Genomic DNA, 21,508 nt, shown 5'->3' on the forward strand with positions numbered 1-21,508 from the left:
CTATAACAAACCAATCCTGGGGCTCGAGGCCGGTTTGTGAATCAGTGAATCAGATCATTTGGCTCGGCTCACCAATTAAATCTGATTCCTTCAGCATTCAAACGACTCATAGTAAATTTTATATAAACTGGCTAGATTGCTATAGTTTGATTTAGCTAACTTTGGCTAAGTAATTATTCTTCTTTACAGGACGAAATCGTTTTAGGAAATTCTACTTTACCTCTTAATTCACAAAATACTACATTTGTCAATGTGCTTTAGGATTCACGTAATGTTATTCATCCCTGAATTAATGTTACTTTCTCTCTGTGCTTCATTTATATTAACAATAACATATCACTTCCTTTAACACTCTTTATTGGGCAGAATACATGATTAAAAATGCATTTCCAATATATACAAAAACATATATTAAACGGCTCAGGTGATTCGGCTCAGCTCAAGGAGTCGACTCTTCCCCTACTTTCTCTTCTAGCATGTCATGGCGAATCGGAACAGCTGAAAGGAAAAGGCACGAAAACATTTATTTTTATGGACTGAAGTACCGTAACTACTCGGTGTAAGACTGTAATTCTTCGTCATGTCGAGCTGATTCAGTATACATTTATTTGAATGAAGACCGGCGAGAAAACCTGTGGGTTTTGTTAGCAGGTAAATAGCATAATGCTACCAAGCCGGTTTGTTTTAGGTGAATGGTTTATTATTAGCTAGCTAAAATTCGTTAACTAGTTTAATATGATTTCACTTGCTGTCGAGGATTCACACTTATCCATGTGAGTTGTGTCTTTAGTATTTTTTTTTAGCAACTAAGCTTATATGTCCGGGTCAAAGTTAATGCTAGCGAGTAAGCTAATATGGCTAAGACAGGGTTTTGTAAAGTGAAAACATTAAATCCCTGCGAATAATCTGTGCTCAAGCCTTTTTTTTTTTATTTATAAAGGGTTTCCCCCTCATACAAACCATAAAGATGCAGATGATCTTGTACAATGTTTGGATATTTTGATATTGAGAATTCACCACTTTATGCATCATATTCCTACATTTCTGCAGATTTCACATGCCTTGTGTTCCAGCTCCATACCATGGATGAAAGCAGCCTGGAGCAGGCCATTGAGACCTACACCGCTCAGCTTCAGCAGGTGGAGGCCGCACTGGCCTGTGGACTCAGCTCCTCTGATCAGACAGATCTGCTCAAGCTGAAAGAGGATCTGGTCCAGCTCATCGAGCTCACCGAGTCCAGCCTGGTGTCTGTCAAGAAGAGCCAACTGTTGGCATCACTTGAGGATATCACGACACAAGAGACTGCCCCTGCCAAAACCCAGGAACGACCCAAGGAGGTCAACTTGGACGATGAGTTTAACGCCTTCTATTCTGAGCTGTCTGAAGGTGCAAGTGAGGAAGCACAAGCTCCCGGACCAGATGAGGATGAAAATGAGACTGAGGAGGAAGAAGACATAAGTGGCACTAAAGTACGGGCGCCTTACTACACCTCATGGGGGACGCTTGAGTACCACAACGCCATGGTGGTGTGTTCTGAGGAGCCAGATGGGGAAGAGTCTCGAGTTCGAGTGCTCTATGTCCATCCTACACACAAGGCCATGAAACCCTGCAATTTTTTCCTGGAAGGCAAATGCCGCTTCATGGACAGCTGCAGGTATCCAAGTGTGTTAGATTCATGTGTCTGTGTTTTAATTGTTGATGTAGCTACTACTTTGTTTACTGTTTGAATATCAGGCAAGACTTGACCTTTTATCTGGCTTGCCAACAGTGTAGATGTACTGACTTTAATATTCTGAAGGAAATACAGAGTGGTTACAAGGAAGTAATGAAGATCTCAGGACAGAAGGGAAATAGAAAAGGAAGAAGAGAAAGGAAGGGGAAAAAGAAGAAGGGGAGTGATGGAGGGAAAATGGGATGCATGAGGATGGGGGAAAAGTGTGAGTTCAGCAAAGGAAAGTAAAAGAAAGCATGAAAGAGTTAACTAGGAAAAGATAAGGGGGAGGAACTACTGTGTGGAAAGTTGTACACTTCATGCACAGCTTTGCTAACGTGGTGGCAGAGGGGCAGGGCTACCAGTCTTTTTTTACCAATCTATTTTTCAAAGTGTTAAAAATTCACTGTAAAGCCACTGGGAATGGATTATACTTTAATGAAAAACGTTAGTTGAGGCAATTCATACACTAGACCCTAGAGTACATGGTGCACAATGTGTAGTGTGTAGTCATTTGGGACACCGCTTACATTTTGGTAGTACACTGAAATCCCCCATAAATCCATAGAGTGCCCCAAAGTCAGCTATCACGGTACAATACTGTTTGACCGGTCCTGTCTTAATATACAGTGACTGTACTTTGTGTTTTCCTGTTCACATAGTTATGCATTATTATTATGTGTTTATGGTTTAAAATGGCAGCGAGATTTTCTTACCTAAATGTTCATTTTTAAACCTCTTTGGTTTTGATGACTGTGTCTGGTTGAAATCCTCCCACTTGCACAAACCAGATAATAAGTGCACTTTTTAACAAAACAAAAAAAAGAACTCTAAGAGGGTTAGCTCTTTTTTATCAGTGTCGGTTTTCTTTTGTCAGTTGCTTGGATATTTTTGATCGACTGACCATTCTGAATTCAGGAGCGACTGACCGAAGTTGCTTTTATTCCCTTCGTTTCAGTGCCACATCCACTTCCTAGTTCTGTTCACTGCTGTACTGAGAATGATCCAAAATCCAATGTGTGTGTTTGTTTTCACTTAGGTACTCTCATGGGGAGGTGGTGTGTGTGTCGGAGCTAAGGGACTTTCTCGAAGCGGATCTTACAAACTTGCAGCAGGGGTCCTCCTGTTTAGCCAAGCATGATGATGGCATCTGGTATCCTGCCAAAATTACAGGTACAACCTCTCATTCATCTTGTCAGAATTTTTCAACTGTTCCAAAGGTTCATAACGTCCAAAAAAAAAGAAACTGTCAGCATGTCCGCTCGCTTTATACAGTAGTTTTAGTTGAAGTTCAGTTTCATGCCTCTAAACCACCAGCGCTGAAGACAAACATCTGGATATCTCCTTGTGCCTTTAAATAGAGTCATCTAGTGATTGTGTTTACAGTAAGTACCACCGTCATACAGGCATCTTTCCCTTTCTGCTTATTTGTACTCCTGTTGGACTGCATGCTCCTGAGCTATCCACGTAGCCGATTGAGGCCACAGACAGTGCTGTGGGGTTTAATTTTAAGCTCTTTCACTGTGTTTCACTGTCACATGTTTTATTCTCAGTGTCCCTGACTGAGTGGTAGCTCGGTAGAACATTAGAGAGAGTGAAAGTGGTAGCTCAGTGGTCAGGATGTCAAAGGGCCATGTTTTCAAATCCCAGTATGGCCTACCCCTGGGCCCTAGAGCAAAGCCTTTAACCCTCAACTGCTCAGCTGTATAAATAAGATAACTGTAAAGGTGTCTGTCAGTAGAAGAAAATTGAAGTTTATCACCACAGGCTGTAAGAGTTATACAGAAACATGTTGAAAGTTTGACATCTAGTTTAATTCAAACATTCAATTGGTTTTCACAGCAGTAATTAGTGTTTTGCTGATCTACAAATCGAGTGTGGCTGGGTGAGAGGCTCACAGTGACAGCAGTAGCACGTGCACAGATAAGTAGAGTGGGGTTGTCAGCTTGCTAATGAAGTCAGGTAGTAAACATATTGGACACAAAGTCAATTTTGCAAAAGGTAAAAGCCAAAGGTCTGCTGCAAAGCAACAACGCAAGTGAAACTGTGGCCTAAACCTTCATAAACTGTGGCCTAATTTTAACAGGGCCTGATAAAATATTGGTGTTGAAGAAGCAGAGATGTTAAATACATGGTAACTTGATTGGATGTTGTATAACGGTACATGTCCACTGTGTATGGTGCGAGTATCTTCCTTGACTCTCTTGTAAGTACCTTACTGGGTTATATTTTTTTGCTATAGAGAACATTTTTGCAAAATTATTTGATAAGAACATTCACATTTACAAGCCCACCTTCGTCAGCACTTTCTAAGCTCTAGCACACAATTTCAGATCCTCAGACATCACAGCCTATGATGTACACTTTTGAGTTCCCAGCGCAAATCTTTGGCCAACATTTCTAACCTTTACTAATTTTGACTAAACAAACATGGTTGCTAGAGGAGAACAGTGAGTGCGTGACCCAAGCGATTTTTCACCTACTGGATGAAAACCTCTGCTGAGTGAGAAATTCTGACCTTTTATCTGTGAATCAGAGAGAGACCTGCAGAGCAGAGAGCTGCCTCCTGTGCGAAAAGCTTTTTGATCGATATAGATTTATTTATCAAACAAATATTATCTCTGAGTGGTAGGCTGAATGGGTTGACATGCATTTAAAATAAAATAAGGAGCAAATGAAAGCTTAATGTGCAAATGTGTTAAAAGCACAGTAGAGTCATCCGCAGTTAAACAGCACTAAAAATATAGAAAAGCGTTTTAAACCTCAGAGACAAACCAAGATAAAGAAATTAATGACATGGTTTCCCTGTTTGAAGAGTGGAATACATTTCTACTGATGACGTGTGATGATGGACATCAGTTATGACATGGTTTAGGGTGAATATTTGTGGTCAGGCTGTCTGTGATTTTATTATATAAAGTTTTATAATATGCTATATTATTAAGTTGGCTCGACTTCTGAGAACCTGGGATGTGCATTAATAAAGTAATAACTACAGAACACTGTATTACATAAGGAATAATATATTATGCACTTGATTTATTTTAGAATTTATTTAGGATCTTGCACTTGGATCACTGCTACTGTACTGAAGAAAAGACAAGATTCTTTCAGCTTAAAGATATACATTATTCTAAAATTGATGTAGGCAGCGCTAACTCCGTCATGTTTAAATGTAATGATTCAAAATCCTAAGCATGCTTATTATATTTTTCAAGATATGTTTAATGGCCTTTTCCTGTTCACAGAAATCGAGGGAGGCTTCTACACTGTGAAGTTTGACTCGCTGCTGCTGAAGGAAGCCGTCCTGGAAGCCGATTGTCTCATTCCTCCTTTGCGACAGGACGAGAACTCCTCTTCGTCTTCCGAATCGGATGATGATCTTGATCAGTGTGACGCAGGCTACGCCAAAGGTTTGGTTTCAAACAGCACTGAGTTTTTCATGAAGTGCCTTAATCCCTCATATCAAGATAAAGGCCTTTATAATACTTTTAGCACAAGTTTGCTTTGCAGAGGCTTGTGAACTAAGATGAAAATTTGGTTTTAATCTCCACAGTGTTGAGTTCCAGTAAAGAAGAGGAAACTGTCACAGCGAACAGTGCTGAGTTCTGTGGCTGGGAGGCTCACACACGAGGAATTGGGTCCAAGCTCTTGCTGAAGATGGGCTATGAGTTAGGAAAAGGTATAATATATGATCTCAGCCTAAATACAAGCATGAAAAATACATGCTTTACATAATTTTTTATTGACTTAAATGCAAGCAGGTCTAAGGACACATGAGTGAGTAAATATTTTATTAATTTTTTATCTTTTTTTTTCTCAAGTCTATTTTAGCAATTTATCTAGCAGGTTAATTTATCTGAATAATTTAATGCTTGTGAAACTGCTGTGTTATGCTGCCATCCTCTGGGATGTCATGATTTACTGAGATTATAGATTATAGCTTTGGGCACTAATCCTAATCATAGTCATCCCACTGCTACTAAGAACCCAGTCATGGCAAGCTTTTATTTTCTGGTTTGATTTCTGCTTTTTTAATATAAAGTCTTTTGATTTAGTTGTTAGTGTTTAGTGTTAGTGTTTATTGATCTGACTTCCAGGTTTGTGTGCTTTCGTGCAGGTTTGGGGAAAACTCTTTCAGGCCGCGTGGAGCCCGTGCAGGCCGTGGTGCTCCCGAAAGGCCGCTCTCTGGACCAGTGTGCTGAGTTTACCCAGCGCAAGACTCAGGCTGCGGTCGCCAAAAACAATCCCGCCTCGGGCAAACGGAAAATGAAGAGAAAGCGGACTTCCAGCTCGACCCAGCCCAACGTGTTTGACTTTTTGAACTCTAAACTGGGAGATTCCACTCGGCCTGCATCGGCTCCTTCATCCTCCGTCAGTGGTGTAGAGGCGTACCAGGGAGGAAAGGGCACCAAGCGCTCACTTAATGTTCAACTCTTTCAGACCACAGAGAGGATGAACCAGGTGGAGAGAGAAATCCAGCGGCTCACTGACTCTCTGAACAGGAGAAACGGAAGGTAGGTAGAACAGAGCTGTCATTCCCTATACTTCTCCTCGCCTCCAGGCTTGTTTTTTTTTTACTTATGAACTGTTTCTCTCTCTCTCTCTCTCTCTTTTTCTTTCTTTCACTTTATGCCTAGGGATGCTGCAGTTATTAGTCATGTGGAAGAGAGGCTCTCGGCATCTCGTAAGCTGCTGCAGCAGCTGAAGGCTCAGGAGCGGTCTATCCAGAGAGCTCAGAAAAAAGCAGATACACACAAGAAAATGACTGAATTTTGACACATGACTTTTTGCATAAGGGAGTGTAAATAATTACCTGTGGTCTGTTTGTACTAATGTTATTAGAGCACCTGTTTAGGTCAAAAACAGTGCTTAATTTCGAACTTTGTTTTAACAGAACAACCTCATGAAACATTTTACAAAACTGTAAAATCTCCTCTTCTGTACATTTTTTCTTTTTTATGTTAAACTTTTATTTCGGGAATTCACCTCTGGAATGGAAATCAGTAAGAAAAAAGACGATGGATGAATCACAAACAATGTGTTTAATTAAATTTTGGTCCTGTTCTACAGTCTGTTTACTCATGCTGGTATTTAATTAGCATGTTAATTACCTGCAGCAGGATTAACCTGAATACACAAAACTGGCAAAGTATAGAGAATAAATACTTTCAGTATTTTTGGTTAAGTTGTGCAGAATCATTTTCTTCTGGTGTGCAGATCTATACTGGGCACTGTGCTCCATTAATAATGTGGATTGTAATGTGATTCAACTTCCTTTTCCAATGAAAGATATGGGATCTACTAGATAGATGAATGTGCAGTGGTGCAGTCAGCTGGATATTTTATAAAAACCCCAATGACAAAATTATCACCACATTGATTCCCAACTTCTCATGATGTCTAATAAGTTTGGAGAAGCTTGTTCAGGAGTCTTGGTCTGCTCCTTTCAAATTCTAAACTTTGTCAAGTTTACTCATGTGGACCGCTCTGGTTATGTTCAGGCCACTGCTCATCTTTGCTCGGGTCAGATGGCTGTTGCAAGACATTGATTTTGATGTTTCTGACCATCAAGCCTGTGTTGTGCTTGTGTAATATATTATTTTAAGAAAATTTATCCAATCAAGTTTGAGTATATCCAGGTAGCTTATGATGCAGTCAGACTTCACTGTTCTCCTTATAATCACAACAATAACTGATGACACTTTTTTGACTCATTAATTTTGAACATGACTATATTTCTGACACCCTTTCAGAGAAAACACCATTATTCATTCATTCATGTAGGTTCAGTATCTGCTTTTTTCCCCTCTGTCAGCATCACGGCTGATCCAGAGCTTATTCCTGTAACACTGGACACAGGTCAGGAGGATTCACCCTCCACATCTCTATGGCCCAGTCCAACACAGAGTAGCATTCATACACATTCACACTTAAAGGTCATTCTGCATTTTTGCATAGCCAGTCCTCTTTCCTGCATGTTCTTGGACAGTTGGACAAAACAAGAGACCCCAGAAAAAAACGAGAGAACAAGTGAAATCCTGCACAGTAACCCGAGCTCAGCATTGAACCCAGGACACTGAAGATGACTCAGTAATGCTACCCATTGTGTCCAACAAATTAAATAATATTTTTTATTTATGTTAAGAAAAACAAAGGTAAAAAGTTTCCCAACCAGTCATTGTGCTGCTTTTTTCCTGATATGTGCCAATAATTATGGAGTTGATTGTATTTCTCCTGGAGCTTGCTTTGTTTTGTGTCTGTTATGTGCTGAGATGTGAAGTATTGAGCAGATTTTATTGCTTTACAGAGTGAGTAAGGTTTACCTCTGAACTATTATGAAGTTTTTGTTGTTGATTGAAAATGTAGCTAAATTTCTCGAAATATAAAAAGACATCGCTATTAATCATCCAGCTCCAAGCGTCCTGTCTAACAACTGTGGCCTAGGAGCTTATCTCTACATCCCACCATTGTGTGTGTGAGCGTGGACAAAAGTGGTGTGTTCTTTCAGTATCTATAGCACTTTAATCATCACCTGCTGAAGCGGAAGACTATTCCTCACGATTTGTTTAAACAGAGATAACAATAGAGCTCTGGGGTGACACAAGTGCCCAGTATTCAATTCAGTCTATTAAATCATTTATTTGTATTTCCTTGCGAAAAACTCGATACCAGTACAAATATAGCACACAATTATTCTTAAATAAATTTCTCTGTGAAGCTGGTTAACTTCAATTTTATTCATCTAGAGGTTTGTAGCAGAATCTTTAATATATAACAAATAAGCTAAAAGCATGTGGTTATAATCAGGACAGATATTAAAGCACAGATTTATACAGGATAATGCACAGACAGAGGAAGTCAGCACAGCAGATTACTTGCCACGGAAACTGGCTTTTGTTCAAAGAACAGGAATAAATCATTTTATGCTTTGAAAGCATATCAAGGAAATATAAGCTGACCTTGGAAAAAATAAATGCTTCATGGTTATATCGGCCACACCGGACATTCTGCAACGTGATACTGCGATGTGGCAGATATATAGTCAGAACCAGTGGATCTGTTGGAGGACACTTTAAGGGTTTGTCTGGGTGTCTTCTCCAGTGCTGAGCTCCATGTCAGGTTCTAGATCATTCCAGCCAGCCAAGGAGGTAGAAACAGTCCAGCCGTGCCCAAAATGCACACCAGCACAAACATCCAGAGAAATATTCTATCAATCACCATGGCGACATATTTCCAGTCTTCTCTTACCTGGTAGGAAGAAAAGAAATTGATTCATTTCCGGTTTCATTCTCGTCTTCCTGTTTTTTAATGGATGGCTGATTTTAATGTGAAAGGGTATAGTGTTATACCTCTGACCTTATAAAAAATGATCTCTAGCTCAACATGCACCAAAGGATCTAAAACCTGTTTAGTGTTTTGTTTATGACGCTCACCAATGTCTCAACCAGCGTTGCCTGGTGTGACGAGCTGACATAAAAAATGAGATGGTAAAATATGCAACAGAGCTGATTTTATTTGACACAAGAACCTACCTGAAAAACAGGACAGTTTGTTTGTCTGATGTTCTTGGATTCAGGAGGTTAACCCTTTTTACCAGTACACTGGTGCAATGGAAATCGACTTCTTGTACATTTTCTATCAGTTAAAATGAATGAATAATTTTATAATATCTGTTGGTTTCAGTGTGAGATGTGTGTTTTTCCCTCTGTTGGATAACCATACACGGAATTTTAGTAATTGAAGATAACACCTTCAAATTATAGAAGCTTATGAACAAGCACTTGGGGGGAACCCCGGAGAGCAGAAATGGTTTTGATACCAATGTTTACTTTCAAGATTTACTTTGAAAAATAAATTTCTGCCCCTAGTAGGTTGGAGAATAACAGTAATCCTTCTGACTAACTACAAATTCTTTCAGTGTCTACTTTCATATGAGCTTCATATTAAGCAACACTGTGGAATGAGGCATGACAAAAACATTCAAAGCTGAACATGGAGACATAAAACAAGCTTAAGTCCTATTTTTAGCTTCTGGGGAAAAGCTTTAAGAAGAACATACCGAAAAGTCTGAATCCTCAGCTCTGAGATGATCGGCGATGTACTGGACTCCCTCGAGGGCCCGCAGGAGTGACGGCGATGCTTGAAAGTCGATTTCCTCCAGCTTGGATTCTTTCCTGCAGTTAGGACTTGAAATATGAACGCCTTGTACCTTGGGTCTCACACACGAGCCTGTATTTTCACCTCTCTCTGCAGTGAAGTATGTCTGTATGCTCGTCTCTTCGTGCTTATGACAATGCCAAAGAGTTTCTGTCTCATGCGTGCCCTCTGTGGTGTCCACAAATACGCTCTCGGCACTGTGGCACTGAAACTCACAAACCTCACTCAGAGCTATTGTTTGAAGCAGAGGCCCAAGAGCTGCATCTGGAGACAACGAAGAGCTCGAGGAAGTGGCAGTGTTTACTTGAGGGCACGTGAGTCCAGGTGTGAGGTTGGTGTTGTGTGTGGCCTCCTCTTGAAGGATGGAGTACTGACTGCTGGGGGAGCTGCAAAAAAGAGGAGATTTGGATGCCACTTCTCGCTGTATTGCACATGACGAGGCAGACAGATCAAGGGGCGTGGTCATGGTGGGGTTAACCTGCTGGATGGGTTGCAGTGCCGTTGGTCTGTGCATCATTTCAATCAGCTTGCGGCAGTTCCTCTTCCCAGCAGCGGGTGGACGCTTCATGAAAAGGTACCGCGGTACCAGGTGGAGAAAGAGCTGACGGACCCAATAGGGCATCCGATGTGTGCGGGATGAGCGATGGTGCACGTTCAGCACAAACACGGTGATGATGATGGAAAGCGTGACGAAGATCATGGTGAAGAGCAGGTACTCACCGATGAGTGGGATGACCAGTGAGGTGGACGGGATGATTTCTGTGATGAGCAGGAGGAAGACTGTGAGTGAAAGAAGCACCGATATACACAGCGTGATCTTCTCGGCGCACTCAGAGGGCAGGTAGAACACAAGCACGGTCAAGCACGAGATCAGCAGGCATGGGATAATCAGATTGATGGTGTAGAACAGAGGGAGCCGGCGGATGATGAAGTAGTACGTGATGTCTGGGTAGATTTCTGTGCAGCACTCATATTTCTTGCTGTTGTACTTTCCCACAGCATTGATGATGACCCACTCACCACTCTCCCAGTAGTCCATTTGGTCCACGTTGCTGTCCATGCTGACCAAGTCGATCTTAGCTCGGTCATACGTCCATGAGCCAAACTTCATCTTACAGTTCTGCTGATCGAAAGGGAAAAATGTGACGTCAATACTGCAGGAGCTCTTGTATATGGCAGGAGGCTTCCATTTCACTCTGCCATCATGAAAGACCTGGGCTTTGGTCAAGTGAGTCACAGCGAAATCTCCGTCAGCGCTAGCAACCAATAAAAGCATAAATAATCATTAGAAGGAAGTTGAAGCAAGCTAAGAAATGTTTTCATGCATGTATTGTTAGAAAAAGTTATACATGGAACCTAACAGGGCTTTTCATACTACACTTACCCCTGGGTTATCATCGTTCTAATCCCTGCTTTTAACCCTATGCTCTGAGGCAGAGTTAGTAGTGCTTTTGCAGAGTTACTGAACTGAACATCGTGTGATTTGTAACACCACAGAAACCCATGTGTCATGTAAGCAGCTACAACATTTGAGGGAAAAATAAATGGTGACACAAAACACATCAAGTGGAGGGAAAGGGGAGGAAGAGGAGTTTTATTTTTATAGATATGGTCAGAAAAGTCTGTTCAGGACAAACTGAAGGGCAGTCAGAAATAACCGAGTATTTAAAGAACCCGACAGATAAATTAGCAGACGCTGGATAGCAACAAACGCCTGGTCAAGTACACCGCAAACTTAAAGGAGGATTCACTGATGTGAAAGAGCGAGACAAGCCGTTATTCAAAGTGTCACACATTGTATTTGTCCCGACAGGGTTGGTGATGGTGCAAATACGCAAATTAGAAGAAGGTTAATCAGGGTTTAGGAAAGTACAGTGTGAAAGGTCAGATTATGAAGAGCCAGGATTCAGTGTTAATCCCAGGTAAAGTATGAGCAGTGTGAATCCTCAAACACAATAACCCAGGATTCTGTTTACACAGAGTTTATAATCACCCAGGGCAAATATTTCAAGTCTGAAATGCCTTGAATTGAAGATTCAGGTTCTTTAGAGGTTCTCTGTAGAACACTACTATAGAGTTTCCAACTCCAAGTTTCCAACTTTGGAAGAGAGGATTCCGAGTAGAACATGTCTGTGCCGAAAAGAGTCTACAGCTATCTCCTAACTCCTTTCATTTTCATTTTCAAACATAAAATACAAAGTTATTTTTCTACTGAATGTGTGCATGACAGTGTGGAATGAACTGGCATCTCATCCAATGGTGAATTTGGATGAGATGACACTGAGATTAACACTGACTGAGATAGAGAAAAATAAATAAATAAATAAATAAAATCTACATAAAACTATATTATATATTTTTTTGTATACTATAAAAATATATTATAAATAAAATCAGATTATTCAACATTCAATTTTTGCTCATTCCAAGCTCCTCTTTTTCTTATTCTTTAAGTATTTCTCTCTTTTTTGTTCTAGAAATAAATAATTAAAGAAAAAATGATCTACTAACAGAACAAGACTCTGCCAAGTTTGAGATTTATAACAAATGTTTACAATTTCTTTTAATAATCCTATATTTGGTTCATTGTAATCTTATAACAGGAAATACTAGATTACTTGCTAAGATGTCATGTTTTTTTTATTATTTATTTATTTATTTTTTTACAATCCTAGATTTATTCATTTTTTCTGGCATCCACACTGCCATCTTCCTCTATCTAATAAATAAAGTTTGGATTGATTTTATAATCTTTTGTTTAACTGTGCAATAACATTAAGTACAGACTCTAATTCACTCAACTTCTAATTCACATTCACAACATTTTGTTGAACTTGTTCCAGTGTCAAGGTTTGAACAGGTTTTGCATCTGATTCCATCACACTGTAATGAGTTACACTATATTGCCAAAAGTATTCGCTCACCCATCCAAATAATCAGAATCAGGTGTTCCAATCACTTCCATGGCCACAGGTGTATAAAATCAAGCACCTAGGCATGCAGACTGTTTTTACAAACATTTGTGAAAGAATGGGTCGCTCTCAGGAGCTCAGTGAATTCCAGCGTGGAACTGTGATAGGATGCCACCTGTGCAACAAATCCAGTCGTGAAATTTCCTCGCTCCTAAATATTCCACAGTCAACTGTCAGCTGTATTATAAGAACGTGGAAGTGTTTGGGAACGACAGCAACTCAGCCACGAAGTGGTAGGCCACGTAAACTGACGGAGCGGGGTCAGCGGATGCTGAGGCGCATAGTGCGAAGAGGTCGCCAACTTTCTGCAGAGTCAATCGCTACAGACCTCCAAACTTCATGTGACCTTCAGATTAGCTCAAGAACAGTGCGCAGAGAGCTTCATGGAATGGGTTTCCATGGCCGAGCAGCTGCATCCAAGCCATACATCACCAAGTGCAATGCAAAGCGTCGGGTGCAGTGGTGTAAAGCACGCCGCCACTGGACTCTAGAGCAGTGGAGACGCGTTCTCTGGAGTGACGAATCGCGCTTCTCCATCTGGCAATCTGATGGATGAGTCTGGGTTTGGCGGTTGCCAGGAGAACGGTACTTGTCTGACTGCATTGTGCCAAGTGTAAAGTTTGGTGGAGGGGGGATTATGGTGTGGGGTTGTTTTTCAGGAGCTGGGCTTGGCCCCTTAGTTCCAGTGAAAGGAACTCTGAATGCTTCAGCATACCAAGACATTTTGGACAATTCCATGCTCCCAACTTTGTGGGAACAGTTTGGAGCTGGCCCCTTCCTCTTCCAACATGACTGTGCACCAGTGACCAAAGCAAGGTCCATAAAGACATGGATGACAGAGTCTGGTGTGGATGAACTTGACTGGCCTGCACAGAGTCCTGACCTCAACCCGATAGAACACCTTTGGGATGAATTAGAGCGGAGACTGAGAGCCAGGCCTTCTCGTCCAACATCAGTGTCTGACCTCACAAATGCGCTTCTGGAAGAATGGTCAAAAATTCCCATAAACACACTCCTAAACCTTGTGGACAGCCTTCCCAGAAGAGTTGAAGCTGTTATAGCTGCAAAGGGTGGACCGACGTCATATTGAAACCTATGGATTAGGAATGGGATGTCACTTAAGTTCATATGTGAGTCAAGGCAGGTGAGCGAATACTTTTGGCAATATAGTGTATAATGAAAACTAAAAACAGCGAGTACAGAATTTTGCCGTTCCCTGGGCACTTCCTGTCTTGAAAGGGTGACCATATGGAGTTTTAGAGCTTGTTTTTGCAGCACCTCATCAATTTTACGGTCTTCAGTGTCTACTTTACACTCTCGCCTGTATCTCAGTTCCATCTAATCTAATGAGTCACTTACGAATGTTAGCAAAATTGCTTCATCTGCCATTCTGGAGAACAGCATCACAATAATGAGAACAATGCGAATGCGGAGAAACGTATTTATATTACAGGAATGTTCCAGATGGCACGAACATGCATGCTCATGCCCCCCAAAAAATCACCCACTTGTTGTAGAGCACAATATCAGGTCTCCAGATGAGCTCGGAGGGAATTCGGATGGAGGTGACATTCTCAAACTCCTCAGGGTTCCAGCGCAGCTTGTAATCACTCCATTCCTGTCAGGGCACATACACTCACATCAATGTTCTGAATCAGCAGGCATGACAGGATAACTGCGAGGGAGGTAACGGGAGCCCAGTTTCAATTAAAAATCTCATTAATTTTCAATTATATGCTCCAACTGATCAAAACATACCTGTTTCACCCACACATTGGTGGTCATCATTTGATTCTTTTCATCCTGCCAAAAGGGAATTAATAAAAAAAAGGCGTTTTAACATGTTAACAAATGGTACAATCCAGAATGAATAAACATTTTTTTATAAAGTGGTTTGCTCTAACAGAGGTCATGTGTTTTATTTCAATTTCCTTTTTTCCGCCACACTGGTTTAAATATATGTAAAAGTTTATAATCCAGCCAGAAGTTAAACTCACTACATCAATGAGCTGTGCGATGGAAAGGCCAAAGTGGACCAGCACCACGTCTGAGATGTTCTCTACAGGACGTGAGAGCTTGTTATAGCTGCGGAATAAAACCTGAAGTAGTCGCTCCTCTGCATGGCCACGAGCCGGGGCTTGAGTGCAAACTGCAAGCAGGAGAGAAACCGACAGACATATTACATATTATATACATAAACAAACTAATATTCTCTCTCTCTCTCTCTCTCTCTCTCTCTCTCTGTCTCTCTGTTAGGCTAGATGTAACCTAAGACGTTACTCCTGACCCCTTTCTTCTCTCCTTACCCGCCTTATCCATCTCTACTTCCGGTTGCAGTTGATAATTCTACAAAATTGACTCCATGTCGAAATTCCTTCTTACACATTTGCATATTTGTCCATATAATACACAAGAAACACACCCTTTATAATCACACCCTCTGGTGTCACCCAGATGAAGATAGGTTTCCTTTTGAGCTTGAAGGTTTCTTCCTCCTATCCACTCTCAGGGAGTTTTTCGTCCCTGGCTTGATTATTATATATAATGATCTATTTCATCTCATCTCATCAGTCCCAGTGGCTGCTTTACACTTAAAACATATTCGAGACGAGTTGGTGAAACTTTTATGATGATATATGGGTTCTATGGATTAATTTCAAATTTTGTGTTAATTGAAGCAACCTTTGGAATAACCATTTGCACAAACAGATGATTGTTGTGTAAATTATTTATGATTATTTTATTGCAATTATTGTAATTGTGTAATCAGAGACTGGCAAAACAAACAACATCAGCACTGAAAAATAAGGTGCCAAAAAAAGGAGTTTTACTTTTTTTTTTTCCATGTTTCATTTTTAGCTGTTGCTACAATAAATTGAGTATAAATTCCAATCCAAAAAATAACAACATCTATAAAGGAAAATAGCCTGTCTCTGTGGCAGCCAAAATCCAAAACATTTCTTCAGGAAATAAAAAAAAATTAAAAATCTTTTTTTTTCTAGCAGCTTATATCTGCATTTAAAAAAATTAATTTTTTAAAACATTTTTTCATGACATTTCTTTAGCAGTAAACATTTCAGTTCAAACTCAGTATAGAATTCTGTACACATCTTTTTTTTTTTTGTCACCACATGATTAAAAAGTCAGCAAGGAGAAGAGTGGAAACAAAAGCAGACGTTACCGTAGATGCACTGAAGGAAGAGGATGAGAATTAGCTGGACGCTCCGGTCTGGATTCATCCCGCTTGGTCAGGTCTTGTATGTCTGAAAGATTTTTTAAAAACATCTGAAAAAGATGAATATACAATTTGCCTACAAAGAGATGTAATTCAAGTGGTGTGAGTCTGCCTGGAAAAGCTATTAATCAACTATCTATCAACTTAAAAGATGAAAGATTTGTTAAAATGGAAATAAGGAATTATGCAGGAAATAATCTGTGTATCCACTGGAAAACAACTGTAGTGATGATTGTTCCTGTCTTGTTCCTGTACTTTCCTCTGTCACTGTCTCCTACTTTGCCCCTCCTCCCCCCACCCATCTCTCTGCCTCTCTCTCTCTCTCTCTTTCTCTCCCTCTCCCCCTCTCATCACCTTTCCTTCTCCACCCCTCGCTCTGTCTATCTTTATTTGCACCCCCACCTTTCAATTCTACATTATTGCTCTGACTAACTATGGTGTGTGTGTGTGTGTGTGTGTGAGTATGCGTGCGTGTGCGTATATGTGTGTGTATGTCCATGAATGTGTGAGTGTGTGTTTGAGAGAGAGAGTGTGTGTCTGTGTATACGTATGTCTATATCCATGTATGGGTGTTTGTGTGTGCATGTGTGTGTGTGTGTGTGTGTGTGTGTGGGTGGCTGAGAGACAAAACACTGCAAAGCAACTGAGTCACTTTAGTCACTTGAGTCACATTAACTTCAGTCTTGACAAAAAACACGACATAAAGACTTGTGTAAGAATTGTAGCTCCAGATAAAAACAGAAAGAATGTGTTCAACATTTAAAGGCACAGGATGAAGATGACCTTGGAACATTATGACCAAGCAGGTGCGTGGTCCTTTAATGCGCTGCAGAGGATTATTTGAAATGTCTCTGAAAGTGATCCGAGCGTGTAGACTTGATCGGGGGCCAAGAGAGAGACAGGATGCTCTCTGCCTGCTAATTACACGGCACAGTTTCTGGCATGGCCGTCCTGCCCCACACCATAAATCCAGAGCATTGTATTTAAATGACCCATACTGACAGGCATCACTAGACGATGTCGATCTTCAACCGTGCACAAACTTTTGCACCATGTGAAGGGTTTTCCAGGATAACTATCATTCTTATTGGCTAATCTTAATGTTAATAGTTTTAATAATACACCTGTGTAGATGGAAGAATCCAAAGTGGAATTCTGCAACTGAGATTAGCGTGCTAAATTGGAATTAAGAAAATATTTTTCTGTGTTTGTGCCAAGTCTTTTCACACCTGCCCAAATTCTCCCAAACCAACCTCCTGTTCTGATCCAGGAAAATTGATTAGCCAGCTGCCCAGAAATGTACTGGGGGTTGGTTAGAAACTAAAATCATCCACATCTGAAACTCCTGAAATTAGAGTGAGGGAGGTTTTTAAGTGACATAATTTCATTTTAGAACCATAAATATTTGGCCTGCCCTTTTCACGTGTTGATAATAATCCATAATTGTCATGATTGTCCATGATTATGTTCTCACTGATTCTTCAAGGAATTCAGTCCTGAAGAATTTCTCCCATGGACATTCATGCTGATGACCACAGAGCGCTGTCCTTGGCGCAAATGAATTCCACCTTGAATCGCAACAGCCACACTTTCATTACGCTTTGTAAGAAATGATTGGCCAGCAATGAGCTTCCTCTTCTGCCTTCCTGCCAAGTCTGCTGTCCAAGATCAATATCATGCTGATTAAAGCTGACGTCCTGGACAGCGAATATCATTTAGTGTTATGAAAGTTATTCCCACGCCATCTATGATCAATATTAATATAGATCCAGCTTTAATGTGCTTTATTATCAGGGGCTTCCTTTTCAGACTGCAGGTTTTATAGACAGACATACTGTTTAACTTCCCTTCATCAAGTGACACATTTGATTAAGTTCAGATTATAAAACTTGCAGAGTTCTACAGTCATGCTTGCGTTAGGAAAGTCGTTGTGGGATGCCTTTCACTGTGTTTAATAATCAGTCTGGGTGTGTGTAAATGTTTATACAATAGTTTTGTGTACACATAGGCGCTCTCGCAGGTAATAGAAGTCGTCCTTCGATTGAAGGAAAAACATGACCCATTTTCTTCCCTGTTCATCTGCCAGATTCCACCCACTAGTCGTCTTTTCCTGTCACGACAACGTGAATCCAGACAGCTGCATCTTTTTGTCCAGCTGCTCCATCACAGGGCAGTGGGACACACTCCAGCTGTCTGCCCTCTTCCACATATACACACATTAGTTAGTGTTGCTGTGATTGACAGGAGAGAGAGAGAGAGAGAGAGAGAGAGAGAGAGAGTAACGGCTTCCCTCACACCAAAATCTGCCAGAAATAACATGGCCACATTTATTCACTTGCCTGGATTCAAACTCGGAAACTTTCTCTTTGTGTGCTTTTTCATTCCTGCATTTTTATTTCATATTCAGTGTGTAGATTTGTATTTGTTTTCATTCTAGTGTCATGGTGTTGTAATGTTTTTTCGTTCACTGGATCAATATATTCTATCTATCTATCTATCTATCTATCTATCTATCTATCTATCTATCTATCTATCTATCTATCTATCTATCTATCTATCTATCTATCTATCTATCTGTCTGTCTGTCTGTCTGTCTGTCTGTCTGTCTGTCTGTCTCTCTCTCTCTCTCTCTCTCTCTCTATCTATCTATCTATCTATCTATTTATCTGTCTGTCTGTCTGTATGTCTATCTATCTATCTATCTATCTATCTATCTATCTATCTATCTATCTATCTATCTATCTATCTGTCTGTCTGTCTGTCTGTATGTCTATCTATCTATCTATCTATCTATCTATCTATCTATCTATCTATCTATCTATCTATCTATCTATCTATCTATGTATCTGTCTGTCTGTCTGTATGTCTATCTATCTATCTATCTATCTATCTATCTATCTATCTATCTATCTATCTATCTATCTATCTATCTATCTATCTATCTGTCTGTCTGTCTGTATGCCTCTCTCTCTCTCTCCCTCTCTCTCTCTATCTATCTACCTACCTACCTATCTATCTATCTCTATTGAAGGAAAGGGGGGATGCTTTCCCTGCTCAAGAAAAGTGTGAAAGGAAAAAAGGAAAAAACATACTACTAATATTTTTCACAGAAAAGAACTGACTGTAATTAAAACAGTTAAAATTGATTTAATAAATGACTAAATAAGTGTACCTGGCTTTATACTCTACCACAGTTTGTTGCCATTGTGTAGAAGATGAATGACCAGTGAATAAAACTAAAATAAACTGTAAAATATACAAGAAAGAGAAATCCTGCTGTATGTAGAAGATATAGAATAAGCTTCCTTTATTTTTACAATTCAGTTAGTTTCTTGTTCACACCAGATTCAGATTTTTTAGTTATTTAAGTGAATTGCACATTTTCCAAAAGAATAAGTACAATTTTCACAAGCTTAATGCCCTTAATGGCTTGCTGATCACTGATGAGTTGATTCTCAGTGAAAATGTCGCACTCTGTAAAACATCCTTCATCTTGTGAGCCATATCCTGCAAAATGATCCGTTTACTTCTCAAAATCTGTCAAGACGTACATCTAGATTCCATAAATATCTATGACATGGAATGTTAATGATGTCAACTAAATTGTTAAATGATCTTGCGGCCATTTTCTGCTCACTTCACATGACTTTACAGCTGAAATTGTGTAAAAATTGGCACATAAATGTGAACGTTCAGATTTTTTGTGCTAAAGTATTGACTTTTTCCAGTAAACCTACTGGTGAAATCTGTATGTGAAATCAAAATGTGATAAACAAAAATGTGAAATGAAATTTTTATAAAACAAAAATTTTCTAGTTTTCAAGTTAACTGCCATGCTGAATAAAATCCAAACATTTTGACCAGTATGACTGGTCAATGCTGTTCATTCTGGTGGCACTGGTCAATTTTCTGACACAGTAAGTAGGTTTAAAGCACGAATTAAATGTTTTGTGCGAGTTATTACAGTTTGCTAACATGAAATAGTTATAAAGTAATATAAAACAGATGAAAAAACTGTAAATGATTTATTTATTGTCTCAGCCTTATGTTTTCCGTGTGTCCGAGGTGCAGGTCAGCGTTTTTTTGACAGCACTGTATTGCGGCGATGCTGAAGTTGTGCTGCAGTGTAGCTGTATGAAGACGAGTGTGTTAGCATAGCGTGCTCTTCTTATAGGTGGCAACATGCTGAGTGACATCCAGCAGGTGAGCATCTTATCCATCAAATGACAAACATCTACAGCAGCAGCCCATCTGCTCAGCATAACCTCAGACCCCAGCAAGGTGCCTTCATGCAGGCGGCCAAAGCCCTGCTTCACCCACTGCGTGCAAATTGAATCTCATTTACACACAAACACATTTGTGATGTTCTGGCTAACGATAGAGCCACATATTCTAAGACGGAATAATCCATGAAAACAAAACCTCTAGCTGATGAATTGGATCAGTGGAGAGAGAGAAAGGTTAGACTCACTAGTGGTGAACTTAAAGATCCGTCGATATGTTTCACCTCCCTCTGTGAGGCACAAATATCCAACTATTCATCTCTGAGTGTACCTCAGAAACTTCCTGAAGCAGATGGAAGCACAATGTAGGCTTCGTGAAAGCACACAAAATGTTCAGTCCTGTACTGTTACTCAGGTTATTACTGTGAGCACCAGCTGCACACACACACACACACACACACAAAAAGACAGACAGACTGACACACACACACACACAGTTTACTTTTATTCACGCATCTCTCTCCGCTGACCTCTACTGAGACACTCAGCTCAGATATTAGTGCATTAATATCCAAGGACATTTGGATTATTTTTAAACTTCCTCCTGAGTCATTTGAATGCTTTCCATCTGAGCAAAGAGCCTGGGCATTAAAGAAGGAGTTGAACAAAGATAACAACATTTTTGATTCAAAGACCTGGCATAGTTTTCCTATTACTCATCCATGTGGCTCAATCATTCGCTTTAGATTTCTTTTTCCATTCATTTACTTGGCTGTATCTTTAAATCCTTCCTCTTTCCTAACTTCTTTGAGTTCTTTATAAAAGCCTGTTAAATTAGTTCCATACTATCAAAGGTCATTATGTTAGAATGAGTTCCATTTGTTGTTCATCCCTGCAGACTTTCTTGACATTGGTCCTTTCTCTCTCTCTCTCTCTCTCTCTCTCTCTGTCTCACACACACACACACACACACACACACCTTCCTTTCTCTTGTCTCCGACTTCACAGCATCATTACCTGCTGTGATTTTAATGAATTGAATAGTTAAATCTCCAAAAGGTCTTCTGCATAAGACCACATATGGACACACACACACACACAAAATCATCACTCAGTGATTAAGCTGAGTGAGAATTGCAATTAGAAATGGTTGAAAGATTAGTTGTGATGATGTACATGTAGGAGAAGTTTGGAAATGTCTTTCCTC

General features: G+C 40.1%; 2 protein-coding genes across 7 annotated transcripts; one reads left to right on the forward strand and one right to left on the reverse strand.

Annotated features, from left to right (window-relative positions):
• Window positions 1–442: 442 nt before the first annotated feature.
• On the forward strand, window positions 443–6,899 carry zgpat (zinc finger, CCCH-type with G patch domain). Of its 5 annotated transcripts, none has more exons than XM_058401473.1 (7): window positions 443–651; window positions 1,051–1,654; window positions 2,751–2,884; window positions 4,960–5,124; window positions 5,268–5,393; window positions 5,832–6,228; window positions 6,352–6,899. In XM_058401473.1, the coding sequence occupies exons 2-7, from the start codon at window positions 1,083–1,085 to the stop codon at window positions 6,488–6,490; spliced, it is 1,533 nt and encodes a 510-aa protein (XP_058257456.1). In that variant the 5' UTR covers window positions 443–651; window positions 1,051–1,082; the 3' UTR covers window positions 6,491–6,899. The 5 variants fall into 5 exon arrangements, with proteins under 5 accessions (XP_058257456.1, XP_058257455.1, XP_058257458.1 ...); XM_058401472.1 differs by having other exon boundaries at window positions 447–773; XM_058401475.1 differs by having other exon boundaries at window positions 447–773; window positions 1,074–1,654.
• Window positions 6,900–8,337: 1,438 nt separating this feature from the next.
• Window positions 8,338–20,730, reverse strand: chrna4b (cholinergic receptor, nicotinic, alpha 4b). 2 transcript variants are annotated; one of them, XM_058401469.1, is made up of 7 exons: window positions 20,550–20,730; window positions 16,025–16,106; window positions 14,841–14,992; window positions 14,602–14,646; window positions 14,352–14,461; window positions 9,774–11,127; window positions 8,338–8,962 (listed from the first exon to the last, which is right to left on the reverse strand). In XM_058401469.1, the coding sequence occupies exons 2-7, from the start codon at window positions 16,080–16,082 to the stop codon at window positions 8,837–8,839; spliced, it is 1,845 nt and encodes a 614-aa protein (XP_058257452.1). In that variant the 5' UTR covers window positions 16,083–16,106; window positions 20,550–20,730; the 3' UTR covers window positions 8,338–8,836. The 2 variants fall into 2 exon arrangements, with proteins under 2 accessions (XP_058257452.1, XP_058257451.1); XM_058401468.1 differs by lacking the exon at window positions 20,550–20,730 and having other exon boundaries at window positions 8,339–8,962; window positions 16,025–16,332.
• Window positions 20,731–21,508: the final 778 nt, after the last annotated feature.

Source organism: Hemibagrus wyckioides, linkage group LG10, assembly GCF_019097595.1.
Source record: "Hemibagrus wyckioides isolate EC202008001 linkage group LG10, SWU_Hwy_1.0, whole genome shotgun sequence".
Taxonomy (NCBI): Eukaryota; Metazoa; Chordata; class Actinopteri; order Siluriformes; family Bagridae; genus Hemibagrus; species Hemibagrus wyckioides.